Here is a 22,168-nt window from a genome sequence, read left to right as displayed (position 1 = left end):
AAATCAAACTTTCAAAATTTTCAATGGACTCAGATTTTGAAATCAAAGATTTTCACAAGGTCAATAAAAAGCATATAAATACAGATTACCCTGCTAGCATATCACATAATGAGGACTATGCAAACTATTGCATACAACATTTTTTAGAAAAACCTAATGAGGGAGATTTCTATTTACCAAAATTATTGGAAGAGATATCTAACTATCCGAATTTACAACAAAATATAGCAGATATTCTAAATACACAATCGGTTAATCTCAGTTTAGTAGAATTAGCTAAATCACAACAATTATTTGCATTAGACGAAGATACATTTTATAATCTCATTCGAATATTACAGTTTGGAAATAGATATGTGCCAAAAGAGACAAAAAAGTCATTTAGAATTAATTTTGAACAAATATTCACAGCTACTTTACAAAACATAGAAAATATGACATTTGAAAACTGTTTACTTATTTCTGAAATACTAAAAATATGCATCAAGTTCTCAAAACCATTACCTGTTGATATTATCGAAAATAATATTTTTAATTTCATTGAATCTTTTGAAGATACTGAAAGTAATCAAAAACTAAGATATATACTGTTGAATTCAGTTGCTGAATTAGCATTTAGGTCAAATGAACCCATTTTCCCAGGAAAATTCCCAGTCATCATTGATTTTGTAATTGAAACAATAACAAAGGATTTATTATCTTGCTATTCATCTTGTATTACAATACACGCATTCATTTTTAATTCAGCAGAACTTGTTCTAAATTACATTCATAATGAGCTTGGATTCAGCTTTATTAATACATTTTTAGGCGAATTTGATCTTTATCACTATAATGTCTTACAAATACTGCTTTCTCCAGCAAACAACCCAGATTATCAAAGATTTTTAACAGCAATTTCAAAATGTATCGATTGGAGCTTAGTATCAGAATTAACAAAACTCGAAGACAATTTGGACTTATTTTTAGATTTTATTCATATTTATGTGGCAAATGATATAGAAATCATTCCGAAATTATTTAACTATAAAATAATAGATACATTATTACAAATTGTCAGTGATGAAGATGCAAAATATAACATAAGAGAAAAATGTCTTTTTACATTAACTTTTTGTTTAGAAAATTATTCATTTGATAACATTATACATGTTTTACAAAACGGTTTGGCCTTTGCAATCAACGATATTGGCATAGGAACACAAGAAAGTGTAATCATCTCTCTTGTTTCGGCATTTACAGCCATATTTCAACAAACATTAGCACATGACTTAATAACAATATATTCTGTTAACAAATTACTGGAAGATAATTCGGTTTTTAATGTAATTGATGAAATTATCGAACTAAGGAGTGAAAAAGAAGAAGTCCAAGTACTATCGGATCTTTATGTAGAGTTTCGTGCCAAATGTGAATAAATAATAAAAGTTTTTTGTTTTGATTATAATCAAAATCTTTTTTTTCTTAAAATTATGCAATTAAAACTTATGATGACGATGAAGCAGGAAAATAGATATCTAAATATTCAAGACTCTTTGATAATGTAAGATGATATTGAAGTTTATAGATCAAAATTGATTTACAGAATACGTATGTGAGATAAAAGTTGTAAACAAAGAAAATTAGGCTCAATAAAAACATAAATACAATAAAAATAATATCAATTGTAAGACCATATCTTTTTTCAATGAATTCAAATCCACCTCCGATATATTTAAGAGTTTGCAAGGAAAATGTAAATGACAAAATGCGTATTATAAAACCTAAAATTGTATCATTCGAATTTATTAATATAATAAGAGTGAAACATCCCCACATTTGTTGAAATAGCGTTTTGTAGTCATTTGAAACATCTCTTTCATGATTTGGAATTTCGATTATGATATTGAGTTTTTTTACTGCTATTGCTTTACTAAAAAATGCGTAAGTTTTCATAATTTCGATGGTTAAAAATAGCATAGTCATTAAACGAAAAGAAATCTGATATCTTCTAATGAAATCAAAATAAAATTTGAGATATAGGGATATAGTTACTAAACGCAAAACCACAAACATAGTCATAACTTTCCAGAAATGGTTATTCAGTAAGAAATGATGTTTCCTTTCTAACAAAGAAAATCGTATCTTACTTTTAACCATTTTGATTTCAACAAATCCTAATACGCTCACAAATACTATGAAAAACAATAGGATACCTTAAATGAGCTCCCAATTCCATAATTTTGGTTTTGATTTAGAAATTCTCGAATTTTGAGCTTTATAACATATAAACATAATATAGAATCAAAATATGATTATCGGTAAAAGAGCTATTGCCGATTATTTTTAAATTTATAATTGTGACTTCAATTTTTTGGGATGGAAGCATACTTTCACTTTATGGAAGGTGAAGACTCGATACAACTCATAAGAGAAGACCTTGATATGCTTCTTAATTCAAGAGAATGGCTTTCTTTTTTATCTTCTTTATCGAATGATTACAGTGATCTTAATAACTATATCGATCTTGATAGACTAACAACCAACATATCGAATGGGGTTTATGATCGCATGTATCCATTCACACATTTCAATAATAACATAATTTGTGATTCATTTCAACATAAGCCTTCGATTTCTTTCCTCAAATTTTTAGTGACAAATATTGCAGATCGTTTAGTATCAAATTATCTTGACACAATCATATCAAAGCATTCAAAAATTTTATTAGATTTAAAACTGAACACAGTAATGAACACTAATCAAAAAGATATAATAGCACAATCAGCTTTGAGAACAGCTTTCTTAACAAAGAACAAAGAAACAATTAAACTTCTTCAGTATTTAAATGAATCAACAATCAAATCAATTTTTAAATTTTTATGCCAAGAAAATGAGAAATTCTCAATGGAAATTTTATCACAAACATTCTCAGCAACACACTTTAATATATTAAGGGAAGAAGCTGATAATTCATTGAAGAATGGAAAACTTTTAAACGTCAATTTCATTTTAGATTTTCTAGAGAAAAATGATACAAAATTATTTACTTATTCTGATGCTTTTAGAAAGATATTTGATAAACTAAGCTGCCAAGAGTTAAGTGATGTATTAGTATCTCGTGCTTCAGTAACAAGGGTTGATATAATGCAAGTACAAGCAGCGATGTTGAACCCAATTGATGCAGCACCTCTTCGGAAAACATTGCAGAAATATAATGATCCAAAAAACACTTTTTCTGATGAACAATTGAGATTATTTGGTAACATGTTCGAGACAAAGAAAGAAATACCATCAATTATAATGCAGATGTATGTTGTTGATAGAATGACATTAGAGAAATCAGTAATTCCAGCAATGGAAAACTTAGCCGGCAGAGATAAAAATATTTCTTCATTATTGGATGAAATGAGAAAACAAAAGATGATTATTAAGCCAAAAAAATCTCCATTAAAGTTATTTTTTACAAAAGATGTATCATTCGAAGCATTAGTTAATTGTATTGACGAGTTATCTTTGAAAGATAGTAACTTTGCAAGTGATTTATTCGATTGTTTTAATAATTGTCTTTACAAAAGACATCGTGATGACATTAAGAAGTTTATGATAGATTTTGATAGTAGATTCCTCAAATGTTTAAGTGCTAAAAGCCTAATGGTTTTATCAGAGAAATGCGTTGATTATCTTTGCAGTGATTTGATTTTACAACACAGATTTTCTTTGGCAACGATCGCTTTAAGATTACCAATACAAAATTACTATCAAAAAATCTTTGACTCCGGAAAAGAAAACGAAGTTAGAACATTAGCAGCATTACATGATAGCAGTATTGCAACGGCAGATTATATTAAGCTTAGGGAAACAAGGTTTATTAATGATGGAGATCCAATAAGTTTGGCAGTTATGGATAAAGAAATAGTTTTAAGATATAGATGGAGATATTTAAGAGGAGATGCAATGACATTCGTTTATGGATTACCGGAACATGCAGAACTATGCGAAGATGATGAAGAACTATTCTTGAAATGGGAATTGCAAGAAAAAAATGCGAATATGAATAGAGAAGAAATTATTGAAAAGTTGGGAATCAAAAACACAGAAAAGAATTTCGAAATAATTTTGTCAACCAAAGAAATCGAAGAAACAGCTCTCCGAGCATTAATTCCTTTATTTAGAGATGTCAAAATATCTTCATTACCAACATTTGTTAATATTAAGTCGGCAAGTTGTTTTCCATTGATATGGAATGTTAATATTTTAAAAATGGAATCATTCCAACAAGAATTAAGAAAATTTCCAATTGAAACTGCGAAATCATTTATTAAATTCGTTCCAGATGGTTATGAAGCAATCGTTGAACAGTTTCCAACTATTATTGCTTGCGTTTGTGTTAATGAAATACAAACAACATATGAAGTATTTGACAAAGCATCATTATCAATCAGAAGATCTTATGATTTCTCTAATGAATCATTTCCTTTCGTATTAGCTGTTGTTTGTACAATGTTCATGAAAGAACAAGACTTAAATCCATTTGAATATAACTTTGAAAACTGGAAAAAGGCATTTGTTTTCTTTAGCATAATGAGGAAACAGTACAACAAAGCAATTCAGATACTTGAAAAAGATATTAATATTTGTGCTGTTCTGTTAAGAAATGAATGCGAGCAGTTACATTTTTGCAATAGAGGATCATGGGCAATAAATACAGTTAAATTTATTTTGTATTGCGCATCAATTGACTTCTATATTGATTCTCCTGTATGGAGACACCTAATAGACTGCTGCAGATATGTACCATGGCCACAAGAAATGGCTGATGATGATTGCGTTTTTGCAACTTTTGAAACATATGTAAATCTTCATCAACAAAACTCTGAAATGAATTAATCTAAGATTTGAAAAAAAATTTGAATTACATCTTGTTCAAAACCTAATAACATTGGAAACTTCACAAATCATAAAAAATTACTAACTGGGCGCTAATCTTCTCATAATGTTAGGCTATTTAGTGAATAGTAATCCATTATAAAGAGTTTAGGAATTATTATTTGCATTTGTTTAAAAATATCACTTTTAGAATATTATAAACTCGCGTAAAATATTATATATGATGAAAATATTTGGTTTAAAGAAAATAAAATACTAAAAAATGTTAATATATTTTTAAGAATTCTTTTTTATTATTTCTCGATTGGGTAACATTATTAGATCCTTTATCATTTTCTACTTTTCCGTTTATAGACAATATTTGAGCTTGATATTTTTTAAAAAATTACAATTGTTGCAGAAGAACTGTATTTTGGGATTCAATGATACTAATTTTATTCATAAACTCTTGTATATCATGTTTTAGCTGAAGATTATCGGATTCAAGTCTCTTAATATACACACCTTTTCTTTTCCTTGTTTTTTTAACAGTTGACATAGGATGAGATTGGGCATCTACATTTTCTACAGGATCAAATGTGAATTCCTCATTGAGCACATTATTATCATCACTACTCATTTGATAATCTTGTTCTCAATAAATGCGAAAAAATTGGATCATGACATTACAAAAACCTTTCTAGATGACATATGAAGAATCATCAATTGAGCGAATATATGCAGTGTTTAATTAATCCTAATAACGATCTAATGAAATTTTGATATGGATTAGGTTTTACTTATTAGCATATTGAGGAGAATGCATTTTTCTACATTTGAGTACTTTTCTTAAAATATTATCTTATATTATCAAAATGCAACAATTTTTTTGAATGGTAACAGAAGAATATTGTTTTTCATTAGAAATTTAATTGAAAGCACATTTTATCCATTTCATTCCATTATTTCAATGTAATTGAAAAAAACACTGAGGAATTTATATGGATATGTTTAACTTGAAACGTTGCAAAAAGTCCATACTTCAAATATATACAACGAGCTCAGGAGTATGTACAAATATCACATAGATATGTACAATGCGTTGTGTAAGTTAAAAACGAATAATGAAGAAGAATTACGGTCGATTTATAAATTGATCAAAGAATATTTGATTGATTCAAAGATATATCATCCAAAAAATATTATAGATGACATTTTTTGGATTGTGTGGTATAATAACGGCTATATAAAGTCATACTTGAAACTTGTCAAATTTATTTATGATGATTATCAATTAGAGCAAATCCCATTTACTTCAGTTATTTTCAACTCCATGTTTTATAAAGAGTATGGAATTAAATTAGGCAAATCTGATGATTTCGAAGAAATTCAATTTAAAAATCTCAATATTCATATAGAAAATACTATTTACAGAGCAATTATGTATAATGACTTAGAGAGATTCATCTCATTTACTGAAAGAGATGAATTTGATAAAAATCAAAAACTTAAAAGCGATTTATATCCATTTTCTGGAAAAGGATATTCATTACTTGAATTATGTTGTTACCATGGAGCAGTTGATTGTTTCAAGTTATTAAGAACGAAATTTCACTCAGAGATTACTCAAACATGTTTACAATTCTCATTTTTAGGCGGAAATCCAGAGATCATGAGTGAATGTTTGAAATATCAAACACCAAATAAAGAATGCATGAGATATGCAATTATTTCACACAACATTGATTTTGTTACATTCTTGATGAATGAGTACAATATAGAGATTAAATTAGAATATTGCATACAATATAAAAATCTTGAATCATTTTTTGTTTATTTAGATCAAACAAATAATATTGACCAATGCTTTGTTTATTCAATATCGTTTGATATCCCATCACTTAGTGAATATTTGCTTTCACATGGTGCCAATGTCAATGAACATGATAATGAAGGCTATACTGCTCTTCACAAAGCAATACATAAAAATGATAGAGAAATAATTGATCTTCTTCTTTCATATAATGTAGATGCCAATGAAAAAGATAGATGGGGAAACACTGCTCTTCACACAGCAGTACAGAAAAATAATAAAGAAATGGTTGATCTTCTAATTTCACATGGTGCCAGTCTCAATGAAAAGGATAAAATGGGAAACACTGCTCTTCACAAAGCAGTACAGGAAAATTATATAGAAATTATTGATCTTTTAATTTCACATGGGGCTAATGTCAATGAACATGATAATAAAGGTTATACTGCTCTTCACAAAGCAGTAGGTAATAGTACTAAAGAAATTATTGATCTTTTCATTTCACATTACACAGGGAAAACTACTCTTTATTCTGCAGTACCTAAAAATAAAAAAGAAATTATTGAGCTTCTAATTTCACATGGTGCCAGTGTCTTTGAAAAGGATAATATGGGAAACACTGCTCTTCACAAAGCAGTACAGGAAAATAATAAAGAAATGGTTGATCTTCTTCTTTCGCATGGTGCCAGTGTCAATGAAAAAGATAAAATGGGAAACACTGCTCTTTAGATAGCAGTACGTAAAAATTATAAAGAAATTATTGATCTTCTAATTTCACATGGCTTATGATTTTGATTAACATTAAAAGCTTTATCAGAGTTAATGTATATAATCCATACCAAAGTTTTGACAATTAAAATTTTTTTTTTGAAAAATTGAAATTAGTTAATTAATCATGAAGATCAGGTGCAATCATATGCCCTATTAAGAATAAGATAGCCCATAATATACGCTGTTACATAACAATTGTAATTTGAATCTTCCTTCGATGCCCATTTTACTTCATGCATTATCCAGAATCAGTTACCTTATCTAAATCGGGAAATGCTGGTTCATTGATTATTATTTTTTTAAATTTTCAAAATTTGCAATTTAAAACATAAGAAACTTTGTATACACAACATTTTTATCATAAAATTTTGACCGACGAGACGATTAAGATTTTTGGAAATTGAAAGATTATTTTTACAAAAAAAAAAGTATAAAATCATTCAATGAATTTGACTCAGCTCCCTATCCCGCGTACATCTACAGAAATGACAGCGGTGTATAAGGAGCTTAAGTCAATTTGTTTTGAAAATTGGTGCGTTTTAACTTATGAAGAAGGGCACAGCCAAAAACACGATTTTATTCTTCAAATACAAAAATGTGCTCAATTATCAGATCCACAAAATCAAGTTAGAGCGTGCATAGGTGCCTCCATTATGGTACATTATTCAACATCATGGAATGATACAATTATGGCAATATTTGGTAAGATAGAAGCAGGAAGTAATGCAGAAGCAACGGATTTTATCTGTGAAAGGATAGCAAAATTTACGAATAAACTACCAAGAACGTCAAATTTCTTGATTCAACGACTTAAATATATATCTAAAGTTCTTTTACAAGGAACATCGAAAGAATCAATCCTACATTGCATTTCACTTCTCAATTATCTCGAAAAATATGCAATAAGATCATTAGAAGCATGTTCGTTACAATATTATGAACAAATCTATCCTCTTTTATTCAATGAGAGGGAAGATTTGCGAAATATAGCCTTTCACTCACTCTCTCACTTCCTTCAAATCTCAAGACGCGCTGATTTTCCCAGTCAATTATACAAAGATGCCAAATCTATATTAGATCCACCGCTAACAGATCCATTTCACGTCATACATGGCGCTTTACTTACTTACGCTGCAATATGTGACTCTTGTCCCATTGATTTACCCGTAAAACAAGTTCAAGACCAAATGGCATCGTTTTGGTCAATGAATACTCGAGATTATCCTTCATACATTAAACATACCGCACTGATAGTTGTTGTCATACTTTCGCCTTTTGACCAAACAACTTTTAATAATCTGTATTTACAAAGTGTGGTCAGTAGTCTGTGGCCTGATTTAAAACCGACTGTGGATAATGTTGACGGTTTGCATATTTTAATGAGGAAATCTCCAGTAGTTTTTGAAAATAGAATGGAAAAGTTATGTAATTCATTTAAAGCGATGTTTACAAGTGATTCATTGGAATTAGTAGAGAGTGCTGTTAAATTATTAAACGAATTATTACATAAATTGCCACAAAAAATGAATGATCAAAAATTTGTTTCAAAATTAGCGAATATTTTATCAATCTCACAATATACCGAATCATTAATACAAACTCTGAAAGTTATTTTCGATAAATACCCACTTTTCTGGACAGAATACAAAAATTACGCTCTAGGAATAGTAACACGCTTATTTGAAAGAAAATTTACAGAAAATGCTTTACGATTAATCATAATACTACCAGAAGTTCAAGATCCTCCAGAATATTTGTATACTTCAGTATTATCTGCGTTACAATCGAACGATATAGCCACACAAATACTTGCCCCTGAAGCCTTAGAAAGTTTATGTCGATCCCAAGACGATGACGTCAAGAGAAATTATGGAAAGAAATTATTAAGTATTGCGATGACAGCTTCGTCAAATGAGTTCAGATATTATGCTCTAAAAGCCTTTAAGCCTCCATACCACCATTATCTTTCATATCCAGACTCATTATCAATGTTTGATATTTTAATTCGAGACGGAAACAAGCTTGTCTGCATGGAAGGCCTTAAAATCCTTGGTGGTGTTAGTTCATACAATCCAGCAATGATTTATCCTATCTTTAGATCCTTAATTTTAGATACTTTATTTATAACTGACTCTTCTAAGTCCAGCCGTGTTCAAGCAGATGCCATCCGATGCCTACCAATCATTTTCTCCTCAGTTCCACCTCTTTTACCCGTTTACGACGGTCAATTTCTTCCAATTGCCCTCCAACAGCTCAGAATCCATCTCAAAAGCGCCATTTTAGACGACGATGACTTCGAATCGAATGACATTCGCATCCAGATCACTCCCACATCATCCCTTGGCAGTACAAGCAGTTTTGGTTCGTCATTAAAGAAGACACAAATAAATGACCAGCCACATCCTTTTGTTCGTACTTCCCCTTCATCGGAAAACCTGAAACAAGACTTAGCACAAGCAGCACAAGCACACGGACAAAGATTATCATTCTTTGAACGAACTTTTTCATCAGAAATCGCAAAAGATTTGATAAACACAATATCCGTGATTGCGAAGATTTCTTTTGAGACTGCGGAACCATATATCGATGAAATGACCTCTATTTTCATCGAAACACTACAAAGAGCATCTCAAAAATCAGTAATCCTCGCAATTTTGTCAGCTTTGGATGTAATTGTCTCAAAAATTGGTCCAAAAAGTGCCACAAACTTTTCAAAACTTTATTCGACATTGATAAGTTTAGGAGGCCGCATGATGTCACAGAAAGTACACTCATGTATATTTAAAGTATTAGGACAATTAGGACTAATATTAGCACCTCAAGAACAGATAATTTTGGATGTTTCTCAAGAACAATTCCAACTCGAGTTCTTTTTGGTCGGAACAAAAATTGAATACGAAGATTACTTCATTTACGTGATCTTCAATGCCTTGCACTCCGTAATCATTGATAAGCTCCAACAGGACCACCATACAGAAGCACATACAGCGCTAGTGAATATTTTCACTCAATGCGAAAAAACAATTTCTGCGAAAAGAATGTTCAACAATTATATAAAAATGTTGTTGCCAGCGGTAATTGAAGCTCCTTATAACGAAAAGACCAATTATTTCGGTATGTTGAAACAGTTATTACAATGTCCAACAGAATGGCTACAACCATTTGCTTCGAATTTCGTTTCTTTGATTGAAGAAATGTGGGATTCACATTATACAAGTGAAGTGATTTCTTTAATCAGTCCTTTGGCACATGCACTTAAAGAAGTCTTCCAACAATATATCCCTAAGATAACTACCTTGTTACTCGATGAGTTATCAAAGCCAAACTCTATTGATTCTACTGTTACTCCGTATATTTTGGATGCTTTAACTTATTTGTCACTTTTTGCATGGAATTTTGTTTTTATTATTGTGAAACAAATTACTGATGTTGTGTTTAACTCTAAGTCTAATGACATCATCGAGAAATCATTGGATAGCTTAAGATCTATTGTACAAAACTATGATTGCGCAAGTTATTCTTCTTCTATAATTAGAGCTTGTTTCTTCGCTTTAAATAATCCGAAAGAAGAAATTAAAAATGCCGCTGTTCAAGTTTTGTATTCATTGGCTGTTTCTATCGGTCCAAGTTTCTCTATCTTTAAGACAAGTGTTGAAAAGGCAATGATAAATGCTGGTTACCAATTAAATGAATTAAATAGAGTTGCTTATTTGAAAACTCGTGGAAAACACACTGATTTTCCTTTCATCAAAGTTGATGTTAAAAACAAAATGAAACCGGAACCAAGGAAAAAAATAATATTAGATGAAGAATCACTAATAAACAAGATAAGTATTCCGGAATCATTAAGTGTAGAACATTGGAAAAATTGGATGCAAAGATTCCAAAAATCTTTTGCAGAACATTCTCCTTCTCCTGCTTTTAGATTATCTTCATTTTTAATTACTGAGCAGCCTCTTCTTCTTAGAAAGTTCTTTGAGCCTGCTTTCCTTTCCGTGTGGATCGTAGCAAGTGATCATTTGAAAGAGGAAATAATGAATGATTTAAACACGGCTTTGTTTGAAAAAACAACTCCGATGCCGGTTTTGACATCAATTATCGGTTTGTTTGAATTCATGGATAGAACGAAACAAGAGTTACCTAAACCTAAAGAACCATTTAAGTTGACGAGGATTGTTTTGAGAGCGGAAAAGCCAACATACGCTTTGTATTGCGCTGAACAAGATTACATCAAATACAAAGATGACAAAACCGCTCAGAATCAATTGATTCAAATTTATACACAACTTGGAATGTTCGATGAATCAAGAGGATTTGCTCAAACAATAGGTGACAGAGTTGCTCACATGAGTGGCCAGATTGTAAGGTATCTTTCATGGGATAATTCATTGGAAATCGTCCATCAATCAACAGAAGATTTCATGGCAAAATTGTCATTTTTGGAAGAACAAGAAAAGTGGCCAGAAATTGCTAAATTGGCCGGCCAATTTTCATCTCTATCGTTCACTGAAAAAGACAATGCTGCATTAATATTTGCACATGCTTTTTACCATTTGAATGATTGGTCAGAACTCGAGAAAATGCTCGGAAGTACACAAGAAAACATTGGATCAACAGTCATCAGAATAATGGCAAAAATTAAAAATGGTGATGACATAAATAATGATGTAGAAAAAGGTTTTATACAGTTAGGAAACGAAGCAGGATCTCTTTTCGCTCATGGTATAACAGCTGTTGCTCCTTTCATTGTGTTCGCGCAAAGATTAATCGAACTAAAAGAAGCAACACAAGGAAACATAAGAAAAACATGGGCAGAAAGATTAATGAACAACGCTGCACATTTTAACATGATCAGATCCATTTTACTGACAAGATGCGAAGTCCTTGGTCCAAGTCAAAATGTCAATGAAGATTTGGCATTCCTTAAATTCGCGAGGAGATCAAATGAATGGGATGCTTTCAAGGATTATTTCGATAGGCATTTCCAACAATTCGAAGACAGAATGAAGATGCCGAGAGTCATCTACGAAAACGCTTTGTTGCTTTCTAAAATAGGACAAAGAGATGAAGCAAGTGTTCTTGTGAATTCAACAATAGAACGTTTGATAAATTCGCATGAAGATGATGATTTAATCGCTAAATTATACATGTTGAAAGCAAAATGGAAAATTTGGTTGATAAAAGGAGATTCTCCAGAAGTGATGCATGAAGTAAGGAATTTATTGAGTGAAGCAATTAAATACAGACCAATGCATTACATGACAAATAACATGTGGGCGTGGAGCAACATGAAACTCGCGAGTTTAGTCAAAGAAGAAAGGGTTGATAGAGCTATTGATGCTATCATTGCTTTCGCACATTGTGTATTGATAAGTCCCAAGAATTGTTTCGCTGATTTGTTACAATTGTCTTCTATTTTGTTTACTACTCATTCTTTTGCTGAAATTTATGAAACAACTAAATCAACAATTGCTGAAATTCCTATAAAGAATTTCATCACAATTTTGCCACAATTAGTTGTTTATCAATACACGGAAAGCCAGTCATTGAGGACATTCGTTGAACAGATATTAACTCGTCTGTTAAATGAATATCCAAACGCTACAATTTTCCCTCTTTTGTTCGCTGCAAATTTGGGAAATAAAAAGTCAATTGTCCGGCCAATTATAAATTCCTTTGAATTGACGAATGCGCAATTCACTCATTCAGCCAAGACAATACTTACTGAGCTCTGCAGACTTGGAATGACATATCCAGAATACATTTGCGAGGCATTGACAGCTCTTAAAGACAGAACAGACAAAGCATTGGCAAATCCAGGAAACACGAATAGTTTGGACGAAATTGTCGATGATTTGTTGGAAAGATTGAAGTTAACAACATGTGAATACGACAGACAAGCACAACAAAGATATTCTGATACAATTAAAACTCTTGAAACAATATTAAATAACTATAAAACTTCTAAAAAACCATTAACTTTATCCCAAAGAAGTCAAGAAATCAGATTAATTATGGAGACATTTAACAACGAATTCAAGAGAGAAACGAAGCTGAATTTGAAGTATTACTCCCCTGATTTGGCTGCAATAGAGAACTCCCCAATCACTGTGTTCGGAAGATTCAGGACAGAAGGAAATTCAACAACAATTTTGAGATTTGGCAGAGAATTAAACATTTTGAATTCAAAAAGAAGACCTCGCCAACTAAAAATTGTTGGTTCTGACCATGTAACATATAAGTTCCTTCTCAAAGGACACGAAGACCTTCGACAGGATCAAAGAGTCATGCAGTTCTTCGAACTTGTGAATTCTATTTCTCACAACGTTCACACGAGAATTGCGATTCTTTCGATCACTCCTTTGTCACCACGCGTTGGTTTGATACAGTGGCTTCCTGGCTGCGATACAATGTCAGAGCTGATTGATGACTACAGGAGTATCTCCAGTATCAAGATCAATGTCGAATCGAAGATGCTCGAGGAATACACAATTCCTGATTACGACAGTTTGCAGCCGATACAAAGATACGAATATTTGATTGAAGTTGACAAAAACACCTCACCTGATGATCTCAAAAACATCATGTGGCTTAAAGCTCCTGATGCAGAAGCGTGGGTCAACCACACATCGCACTTCTCGAGATCAACAGCTTTGATGTCTATTGTCGGATACATCATTGGTTTGGGTGACAGACATCCAAGCAATATAATGATACAAAGATATTCAGGGTCTGTCATTCACATTGATTTCGGAGATTGTTTCGAAGTCACTGCCAAACGCGCTCAACTCGCCGAGACAATTCCTTTCAGACTCACAAGGATGATTGTCAAAGCGCTCGGACAATGCGGCGTTAATGGATCATTTAGAAGAGTTTGCCAGGACACATTGCAAACATTGAGAGGAAACAGAGAAGCCGTGATGGCTGTCTTGGAAATCTTCTTCAGAGAACCTTTGTCGTCAGGAAGACTCTTCGAAAGCAAGGAGATGAATGAGAACATTGTTGCTGGATCATTAAATAACAACATGGACAGTTTGTCGAGAAAGAATTTGGCTGAAATCATGACAAGAATTTCTGATAAAGTAAGAGGAACTGATAATAATAATACCGTGCCAATGACTGTGCATGAACAAGTTGATTGGTTAATCAAATCTGCTAGAGATATGTACAATTTATCTTGTTTATTCCGCGGATGGAATCCTTTATGGTAATTTTCTTTTTATATATGTTTTAATAAATATTATTTGATTGTTTTGTTTTATTTTATTTTATCTATAGATACGTATTTTGATACATTTACAGATATTTGCGAGAACAATTAAAAAAAAATAATCTGATTGAGTGTGAACTTTTGATTATTATTCATCTGCAATTATATAAAATTTGCATCAGAAGTTTCATTATCTAGCTGCAACTATGGATGTCAATTGGTTTCATGGAAGAAAGTCATTTTTGTAGTAATAGTTCGAAAATAATGATCTGATGTTCGAAATAATATCTGTTTCTGGAAAGAGAGGAGTGTTACTGATTTGAAAGGATATCCTAGAGTTTTTGGGAAATTATCTAAATAATTTCCCGTACTTTTTTCACCAAGTATAACACACAAACTTTACTGGATATTCTGTATTGTAAAATTCAATTCTTTGATTGGTTTTGAGAGGAATATTTAAGATGTTTATACAATAAAAAGAAAAAATCAATAATTAGTGATTAAAATTAAAGCTCTATAAACAATTGGACCTAGAAAATAGAAGCATGCATGGTAAAATCCAAATTGAAGAACTTGGACCCAATATGATGAAATAATAATTGAAAAAGAGCCTTGGAGTACAGCTCAATGATAGGTATTGTAATTGTGTCTTGGTAAATGCTGCACATTAAAGTGTCGTAAAAATTGTTCAATTCATAAGATAACAGTCATAAAGCATTCAATTATTTTGAATACTTTCCAATTTTCACTTTTTTTAATAAAAATATGACTATGCATTAAATTTTAAATGTTATAAATTTTAATCGTTTAAATTCTGAATATGAAAAAAATTTAATTCGAACGAGGTGTACTGTCATTCAAATCTAAAGAAAGAATATCAAAAATTTGGAAATTTAATAACTACCTCTCAATTTCATTCACTCAATCCTCTGAAAAGTCTGAGGTAATTCTTAGTCTCTACGCTATTTCAATATAAGCTCCATTTGTAAACAGTTTTTTTAAAATCGAGCATTGAAAAAAGTGATGATACTTGGAAATTTAATAACTTTTAAAATTTTTTATGACTGAAAAAAACATTCACCCAAATAAATATTGTGAATTGCGAAGTATCTATAAATACTATATCGATTCATATTTTGCATTGTATCAGCTAAAAACGGAAAAAGAAGAAGAATTAAGCTCAATTTACAAAATCATCAAAACAGAATTGATTGAATCAAAGAAATATACACCCAAAAAGATTGCAGAAGACATTTTAAATATCATTCCATATAATAATCGCTATACAAAGTCATATTTATATCTTACTAAGCTCATATCTGATGATTATCAAGTCGAATTGCACGATGAATATGGATATGGAGATGAATTTGAATATATTTTTACAGAAAATACTATTTACAAAGCAATTATGTATAATAACTTAATAGTATTCATCCTATTCACCGAAATTGATGAATTCGATAAAAATCAAAAACTTGAAAGCGATTTATATCCACATTCTAAAGAAGGATATTCATTACTTGAATTATGTTGTTACCATGGAGCAGTTGATTGTTTCAAGTTATTAAGAACAAAATTTAACTCAGAAATAACTGAAAAATGTCTACAATTCTCATTTTTAGGCGGAAATCCAGAGATCATGAGTGAATGTTTGAAATATCAAACACCAAATGAAAAATGCATGAAATATGCAATTATTTCACACAACATTGATTTTGTTACATTCTTGATGAATGAGTACAATATAGAGATCGATTTATATTATTGCGAAAAATTTAAAAATCTTGAATCTTTTTTTGTTTATTTCGATCAAACTTCTGATGTTAACAAATGCTTAATTAATTCGGTGATATTTAATATTCAATCTCTTTGTGAATATTTCCTTTCACATGGCGCAAATATCAATGAAAAAGATAATGGTGGATTGACCGCTCTTCATATTGCAGTAGATAGCAATCAACTAGAAATAGTCGAATTTCTTCTTTCACATGGCGCAAATATTGATGAAAAAGATAATGATGGATTGACCGCTCTTCATATTGCAGTAAAAAGCAATCAACTAAAAATAGTTGAATTTCTTCTTTCACATGGCGCAAATATCAATGAAAAAGATTATCTTGGAAAAACCGCTCTTCATATTGCAGTAAAAAGCAATCAACTAAAAATAGTTGAATTTCTTCTTTCACATGGCGCAAATATTGATGAAAAAAATAATGATGGATTGACCGCTCTTCATTTTGCAGTATTATATAACGATAAAGAAACAGTTGAATTTCTTCTTTCACATGGCGCAAATATTGATGAAAAAGATTATCTTGGGAAAACCGCTCTTCATATTGCAGAAATGTTTAACAATGAAGAAATAGTCAAATTTCTTCTTTCACATGGCGCAAATATTGATGAAAAAGATAATGATGGATTGACCGCTCTTCATATTGCAGTAAAAAGCAATCAACTAAAAATAGTTGAATTTCTTCTTTCACATGGCGCAAATATCAATGAAAAAGATTATCTTGGAAAAACCGCTCTTCATATTGCAGTAAAAAGCAATCAACTAAAAATAGTTGAATTTCTTCTTTCACATGGCGCAAATATCAATGAAAAAGATTATCTTGGAAAAACCGCTCTTCATATTGCAACAAAAATTAATAATGAGGAAACAGTCGAAGTTCTTATTTCAAATGGCGCAAAAAATAGAACTTATTTCTTTTCTTATATTAAAGAAAAAATACATTCATTTTTGTCTACTTTATATGTATTAATTTTTAAAATGCACAAATAATGCCCAGAATGAATTTAAAATAATCATTTTTGCGTTTTTTTGAACTTGTAAGAAAACCGGGTTTTTCATAGGGTGCAAAAAATGCACAAAAACGATTATTTAAAATTGAATTTGCACATTTTTTTGCGTATTTGAAAAATTTTGGAGTTGACCATTATTAAAAATCAAATCCATTAAAAAAGAATGGCAACAGTTGCATATGCAAAAAATATAAAAGAAGAAATACATTCATTTTTGACTACTTTACGCGAATTGATTTTTAAATGCACAAATATTGCACAGATTGGATTTAGAATAATCGTTTTTGCTCATATGGGCATAAGTGCACCCTGAGTTTAATTTTGAACTTCAAAAATTGATATATATACTTGATTGATTTTATTCATTGCAATCATATACAATATAATAGAATTACTTCTTAACATGCTATTCATATATGAAACGTGAATTTCAAATCCACTACATGATCTTAAAATGAGCGATTTACGGTATCAATTTTTGATTTTTTCATTTTAAAATATGGAGGTGATTATTGGTTGGGTATTAGCTAAAGTGTTCAGTAATAGAGTGAAATATTTTCTCGTTATAAATTAACTACGATGTTCACAAATAGAGTGACATATTTATTCATTATAAATCAACTAAGATGTTCACAAATAGAGTGACATATTTATTCATTATAAATTAACTAAGATGTTCACAAATAGAATGAGATATTTATTCATTATAAATTAACTAAGATGTTCACAAATAGAGTGAGATATTTATTCATTATAAATTAACTAAGATGTTCACAAATAGAATGAGATATTTACTCATTATAAATTAGCATAGAAGTTCACAAATAGAGTGACATATTTATTCATTATAAATTAACTAAGATGTTCACAAATAGAGTGACATATTTATTCATTATAAATTAACTAAGATGTTCACAAATAGAGTGACATATTTATTCATTATAAATTAGCATAGAAGTTTACTAATGGAGTGTTATGCAAGTCATGATTATCACAAAATTTGTTGGTAATAATTTTTTTATAAGTTTAATAAAACAAAATCTAATATTTAAATGTAAAAAAAATAACATGTTATTCAAGCCTCGGCTGCATTGGTCTTCTAATGGCAGTAGTTGGGATTTTCATAGGAAGCTGAGGAATCATAATACTCTGGTGTGTATCATTGAAACAAAGAGGAGGAAGCTGACTTGGGTCCAAAACTCCTTTTTCTGGATTCAAGAAATCATTTTCCAAGCATTTATCAGCTGTCAATCTGACTTTTGGATTAAACTGAAGCATGCTCAGAATTAATGGTATTGCAGCTTTGTATTCTTCGCCTTTTGCCTTGATTCTCCTTTCAATATAATTTTTAAGATCTCTATTACTGTATCTGTTAACAATTTCTGGGTCAATGACGAACTCTCTATGCTGCTCGTCATCTACAGTAGATTCTAGTAAGATTTTTCCTTCCGATACTATCTTTCTTGCAAAAAGTTCAGCGTTTGGTAATTTTTTCCATTCTGGCCACTGCTGATCAGGTAAACCTGCGATATCGAATATTGCTTTTAGCTGATCAGCTTCTTGGTCCAAGTTTGATCTGAATAAAACTTCATGAGTGATCATTTCGTAAATAATACATCCAGCACTCCATATATCTATCTCCTTACCGTACCCCTGCTTGCCTAATAGTATTTCCGGAGGTCTGTACCAAATTGTAATGACTCCATTCGTCGAACAATTGGTATTGGTGGTTGCAAGGCCAAAATCTGTAATCTGCAGGTTATTTCCCCTGTTAACCAATAAGTTTGCAGGCTTCAAATCTCTATGTAATATATTTTTATCGTGACAGGCTTTTACGCCAAGAAGTAATTGCCTTGAGTAGCAGCGAACTTGATCAATGGTGAGATTTAAGTTATGATTATATAATAAACCATACATATCGTACTCATAGTAACTGAAAACAAGATATACGTGATGACTTTCAGTGCAAACTTCTATCAATCTAGCAATATTTGGATGGTTGAGCGAACGAAGGATAGAAATTTCTTGTAATGAGTTTGGTGGAAAACCAACTGCTTGATTTAAAATTTTAATCCTTTTAACTGCAACGATCTCGCCGGTTTTTTTCCTGTGAGCTTTGAGAACATCGCCGCACGTGCCACTACTAATACCTGCGATAAGAGTATACTCATCAGACAGTGTCTTAGAGGGCATTTAAATTCCAGATTTTTTTAATTATATAAGTACCCACTCAAAAGTGACAAAAAACTGACAAATTTTAGAAATCTTATGAAATTCAATTGCTTACAATAAAGATTTTCCCAGCAAAATCATCATGCATGTCGAAATATTAAGACGATTTTGAAATAAATTGACAAAAAACGCCTATGAAAAATCAATTTTCAATAAAAAAAATGTCATTTGCATAAATAATAACGAACAGAAAGATCTACATGCCATTATCTAACGTAAATTTTATGATATATTCGATTTTAAATTATATGAAACATCGATTTTTGGATTTATTTTGATAATTTAATATAAATACAATACATTAAGAATACTTTCGTTCAGATGAAAGCATTCATCATGAGATTCTCACATCTTATCATTTTCCACACACACACAAAAATCTTTTTACATAACAGCAAGGCAGAAATTTGAAACTTCGTTTCAAATTTCTCAAGCTTGCATTCTGGGCACTTACGTGCCCATAATGCTAAAAGGCGCGTAGAAATTTTATTATAAATCGACCTATTATAACACACTGGTGCAATACGTTAATTTATTTAACCTCTAAATCCAAAAAAACTCAAATGAGATCACATTAATATCACAATTAAAAGTGACAGCCATTTGACTCAAATCAAAAAGTGTCATAAAAATGATGTAAGATAGTCACAAAATCTAAGTAGTGAGGCTCTCAAAAATTGAACCGTACTCCATACAAAATTTGTGTACCCTCACTACTTAGATTTTGTGGCCTTCAATTGAGAGGTTAGTTTTGATAGAGCACGTTATAAAATTAAAAGGGAAAAATAAATAAAATTTAAACATTTAATTATATATAATGTAAGGAGTGTAATTCCAAATTTTCTAAAAACTATTCAAATTTGAGCATTTTTTTGGAAATAGTAAATTTAATATGTACATCTAATAACAACATGATTCATCACCTTTTCAAGCTCTGCAGTCAATTTTTTGAAATTTGATTGAAATAAATGTAGCAAAAATTACATTTCATTAGGGAATATATGAGTTTCTCTGGAAACAGGCTGATAAATTTTAAATTTTGTCCAATCAACATGAATGCATTGAGAAATTTGGATTGATTTTCTGGTAGAATCTGGAACAATTCAACCATGTATAAATGGATCATGTAATCATCATGAAATGTTAGTGTTAGAGTTCAAAAGAAACAGAATGAGTGGAAATCAAACACAATCTGAATAATTTTAAACGTATACAATCTTTAAGTTTGTATTTTGAATTCTACATATATGATTGTGTAATTCGTTCTTTCAAATTTTCGGATTCAGGCATGTTTTGATAAAATTCATTCCCAAAAACGTCAATTAACAATTAAATTTAGTGTATTTTAAATATATATACGTATTATATTTTATAAATTATATTAAATTCGCAAAATTTTAAGTTTTAAACAAAAATAAAAAATGTTCAAAATATGAAATTATGCATAGGATATTAAAATTTACATGTTAGCAATTTTTTGAATTGCTTTCAATTTTCATATTGAAATTTTTAAGATTTGTTTCTGAAATAATAAGCAAGAATATCAACCTAAATAATATTAAATTCCATGCGTTAATTTCCCCTCAAAAGTCATTGACCGCCTCTCAATCTAGATTTTGTGAGTACTTTACATTCTATAGGTATTTCGAACGATCGTTCAAACAAAATAATTTTAAATAATTTTAATATAATATTCATTTTCATAGCTAGCCAAGAGTTTATAACTTCTCTTTCAATGCATTGATTGTGCTAATTAACTGCTGGTAAATCTCGTCCGAAATTGAAATCACCCAACGATTTGCTCTTTTATTTAATATAGATGCATCATTGATAGAAACAAGAAAAAGCTGAAATTATAATTAAAACTCAATTGATTGATCGATGAACATTCGCAACAATATCTTCAAGAGTTTTCAACTTTTCTTTCAGTACCTTAATTGTGCGCACTAACTGCTAGTAATTCTCTTCCGAAATTGAAATCATTGAATCGTTGACAACTTGTGGTGGCGCAGGTTGAAGAAAGCCCTTTCTTTCAAGGAATTCTCTAAGTTCAGGCGATTCCTTCATGAAAAATGCATTTGTCTTCTTGAAGATTGCTTTCGTTTTCGACATACCAGCAAGAGCTTTAATTTCTTCATCGTTATCTTTGAAATCAATTCGATATAGTTCCTTCGCTTTATCAATTGTCTCTTTGTCGAGGTCGTAAAGTTTGACTTGATTTGTCATACAAACTAAAAATGAAGTCAAAAATTTTGACTAAAATGATTTTCAGCTTATATCGGCGCCCAGCTGCGCTGCGCGCCGATAGAATGTGCTATAGATAAGTAGAAGGTCTTTGAAATATTGAGGGAATTTGAAATTATGACTCTTAAATTATGACTACTCGAATAGTTTAAATTGACTTTTGAAAACTTGTCACCTTTCATTTATTTTATCATGTTGTAGAAAAGTCAATAACTCAGACCAGTTCCTGAGTTAAAGTTGCTCAT

General features: G+C 30.6%; 8 protein-coding genes across 8 annotated transcripts; 5 read left to right on the top strand and 3 right to left on the bottom strand.

Annotated features, from left to right (window-relative positions):
* Positions 1-23: 23 nt before the first annotated feature.
* On the top strand, positions 24-2,225 carry TVAGG3_0968100 (armadillo (ARM) repeat-containing protein family; the record flags this gene model as incomplete). The annotated part of the gene is made up of 1 exon (XM_001328566.1): positions 24-1,418. One exon carries the CDS (start codon positions 24-26, stop codon positions 1,416-1,418), a length of 1,395 nt encoding a protein of 464 aa, XP_001328601.1.
* Positions 2,226-2,344: 119 nt separating this feature from the next.
* On the top strand, positions 2,345-5,113 carry TVAGG3_0968090 (uncharacterized protein; the record flags this gene model as incomplete). The annotated part of the gene is made up of 1 exon (XM_001328567.1): positions 2,380-4,869. One exon carries the CDS (start codon positions 2,380-2,382, stop codon positions 4,867-4,869), a length of 2,490 nt encoding a protein of 829 aa, XP_001328602.1.
* A 141-nt stretch (positions 5,114-5,254) lies between these two features.
* On the bottom strand, positions 5,255-5,488 carry TVAGG3_0968080 (uncharacterized protein; the record flags this gene model as incomplete). The annotated part of the gene is made up of 1 exon (XM_001328568.1): positions 5,255-5,488. The coding sequence occupies one exon, from the start codon at positions 5,486-5,488 to the stop codon at positions 5,255-5,257; it is 234 nt and encodes a 77-aa protein (XP_001328603.1).
* Positions 5,489-6,181: 693 nt separating this feature from the next.
* On the top strand, positions 6,182-7,390 carry TVAGG3_0968070 (spectrin binding; the record flags this gene model as incomplete). Its single annotated transcript, XM_001328569.1, has 1 exon — positions 6,182-7,390. One exon carries the CDS (start codon positions 6,182-6,184, stop codon positions 7,388-7,390), a length of 1,209 nt encoding a protein of 402 aa, XP_001328604.1.
* A 201-nt stretch (positions 7,391-7,591) lies between these two features.
* On the top strand, positions 7,592-14,643 carry TVAGG3_0968060 (ataxia telangiectasia mutated (ATM) -related family; the record flags this gene model as incomplete). The annotated part of the gene is made up of 1 exon (XM_001328570.2): positions 7,876-14,643. The coding sequence occupies one exon, from the start codon at positions 7,876-7,878 to the stop codon at positions 14,641-14,643; it is 6,768 nt and encodes a 2,255-aa protein (XP_001328605.1).
* Positions 14,644-15,702: 1,059 nt separating this feature from the next.
* On the top strand, positions 15,703-17,637 carry TVAGG3_0968050 (ankyrin repeat and SOCS box-containing protein 4 family; the record flags this gene model as incomplete). Its single annotated transcript, XM_001328571.1, has 1 exon — positions 15,703-17,427. The coding sequence occupies one exon, from the start codon at positions 15,703-15,705 to the stop codon at positions 17,425-17,427; it is 1,725 nt and encodes a 574-aa protein (XP_001328606.1).
* Positions 17,638-18,194: 557 nt separating this feature from the next.
* TVAGG3_0968040 (cyclin-dependent protein serine/threonine kinase protein) lies at positions 18,195-19,659 on the bottom strand (the record flags this gene model as incomplete). The annotated part of the gene is made up of 1 exon (XM_001328572.2): positions 18,519-19,640. The coding sequence occupies one exon, from the start codon at positions 19,638-19,640 to the stop codon at positions 18,519-18,521; it is 1,122 nt and encodes a 373-aa protein (XP_001328607.1).
* A 1,973-nt stretch (positions 19,660-21,632) lies between these two features.
* TVAGG3_0968030 (uncharacterized protein) lies at positions 21,633-21,905 on the bottom strand (the record flags this gene model as incomplete). Its single annotated transcript, XM_001328573.1, has 1 exon — positions 21,633-21,905. The coding sequence occupies one exon, from the start codon at positions 21,903-21,905 to the stop codon at positions 21,633-21,635; it is 273 nt and encodes a 90-aa protein (XP_001328608.1).
* Positions 21,906-22,168: the final 263 nt, after the last annotated feature.

Source organism: Trichomonas vaginalis, chromosome I (assembly GCF_026262505.1).
Source record: "Trichomonas vaginalis G3 chromosome I, whole genome shotgun sequence".
NCBI lineage: Eukaryota > Parabasalia > Trichomonadida > Trichomonadidae > Trichomonas > Trichomonas vaginalis.
Note: the sequence above shows the minus strand (reverse complement) of the source record. Positions and strands in the feature narration are given on the sequence as shown.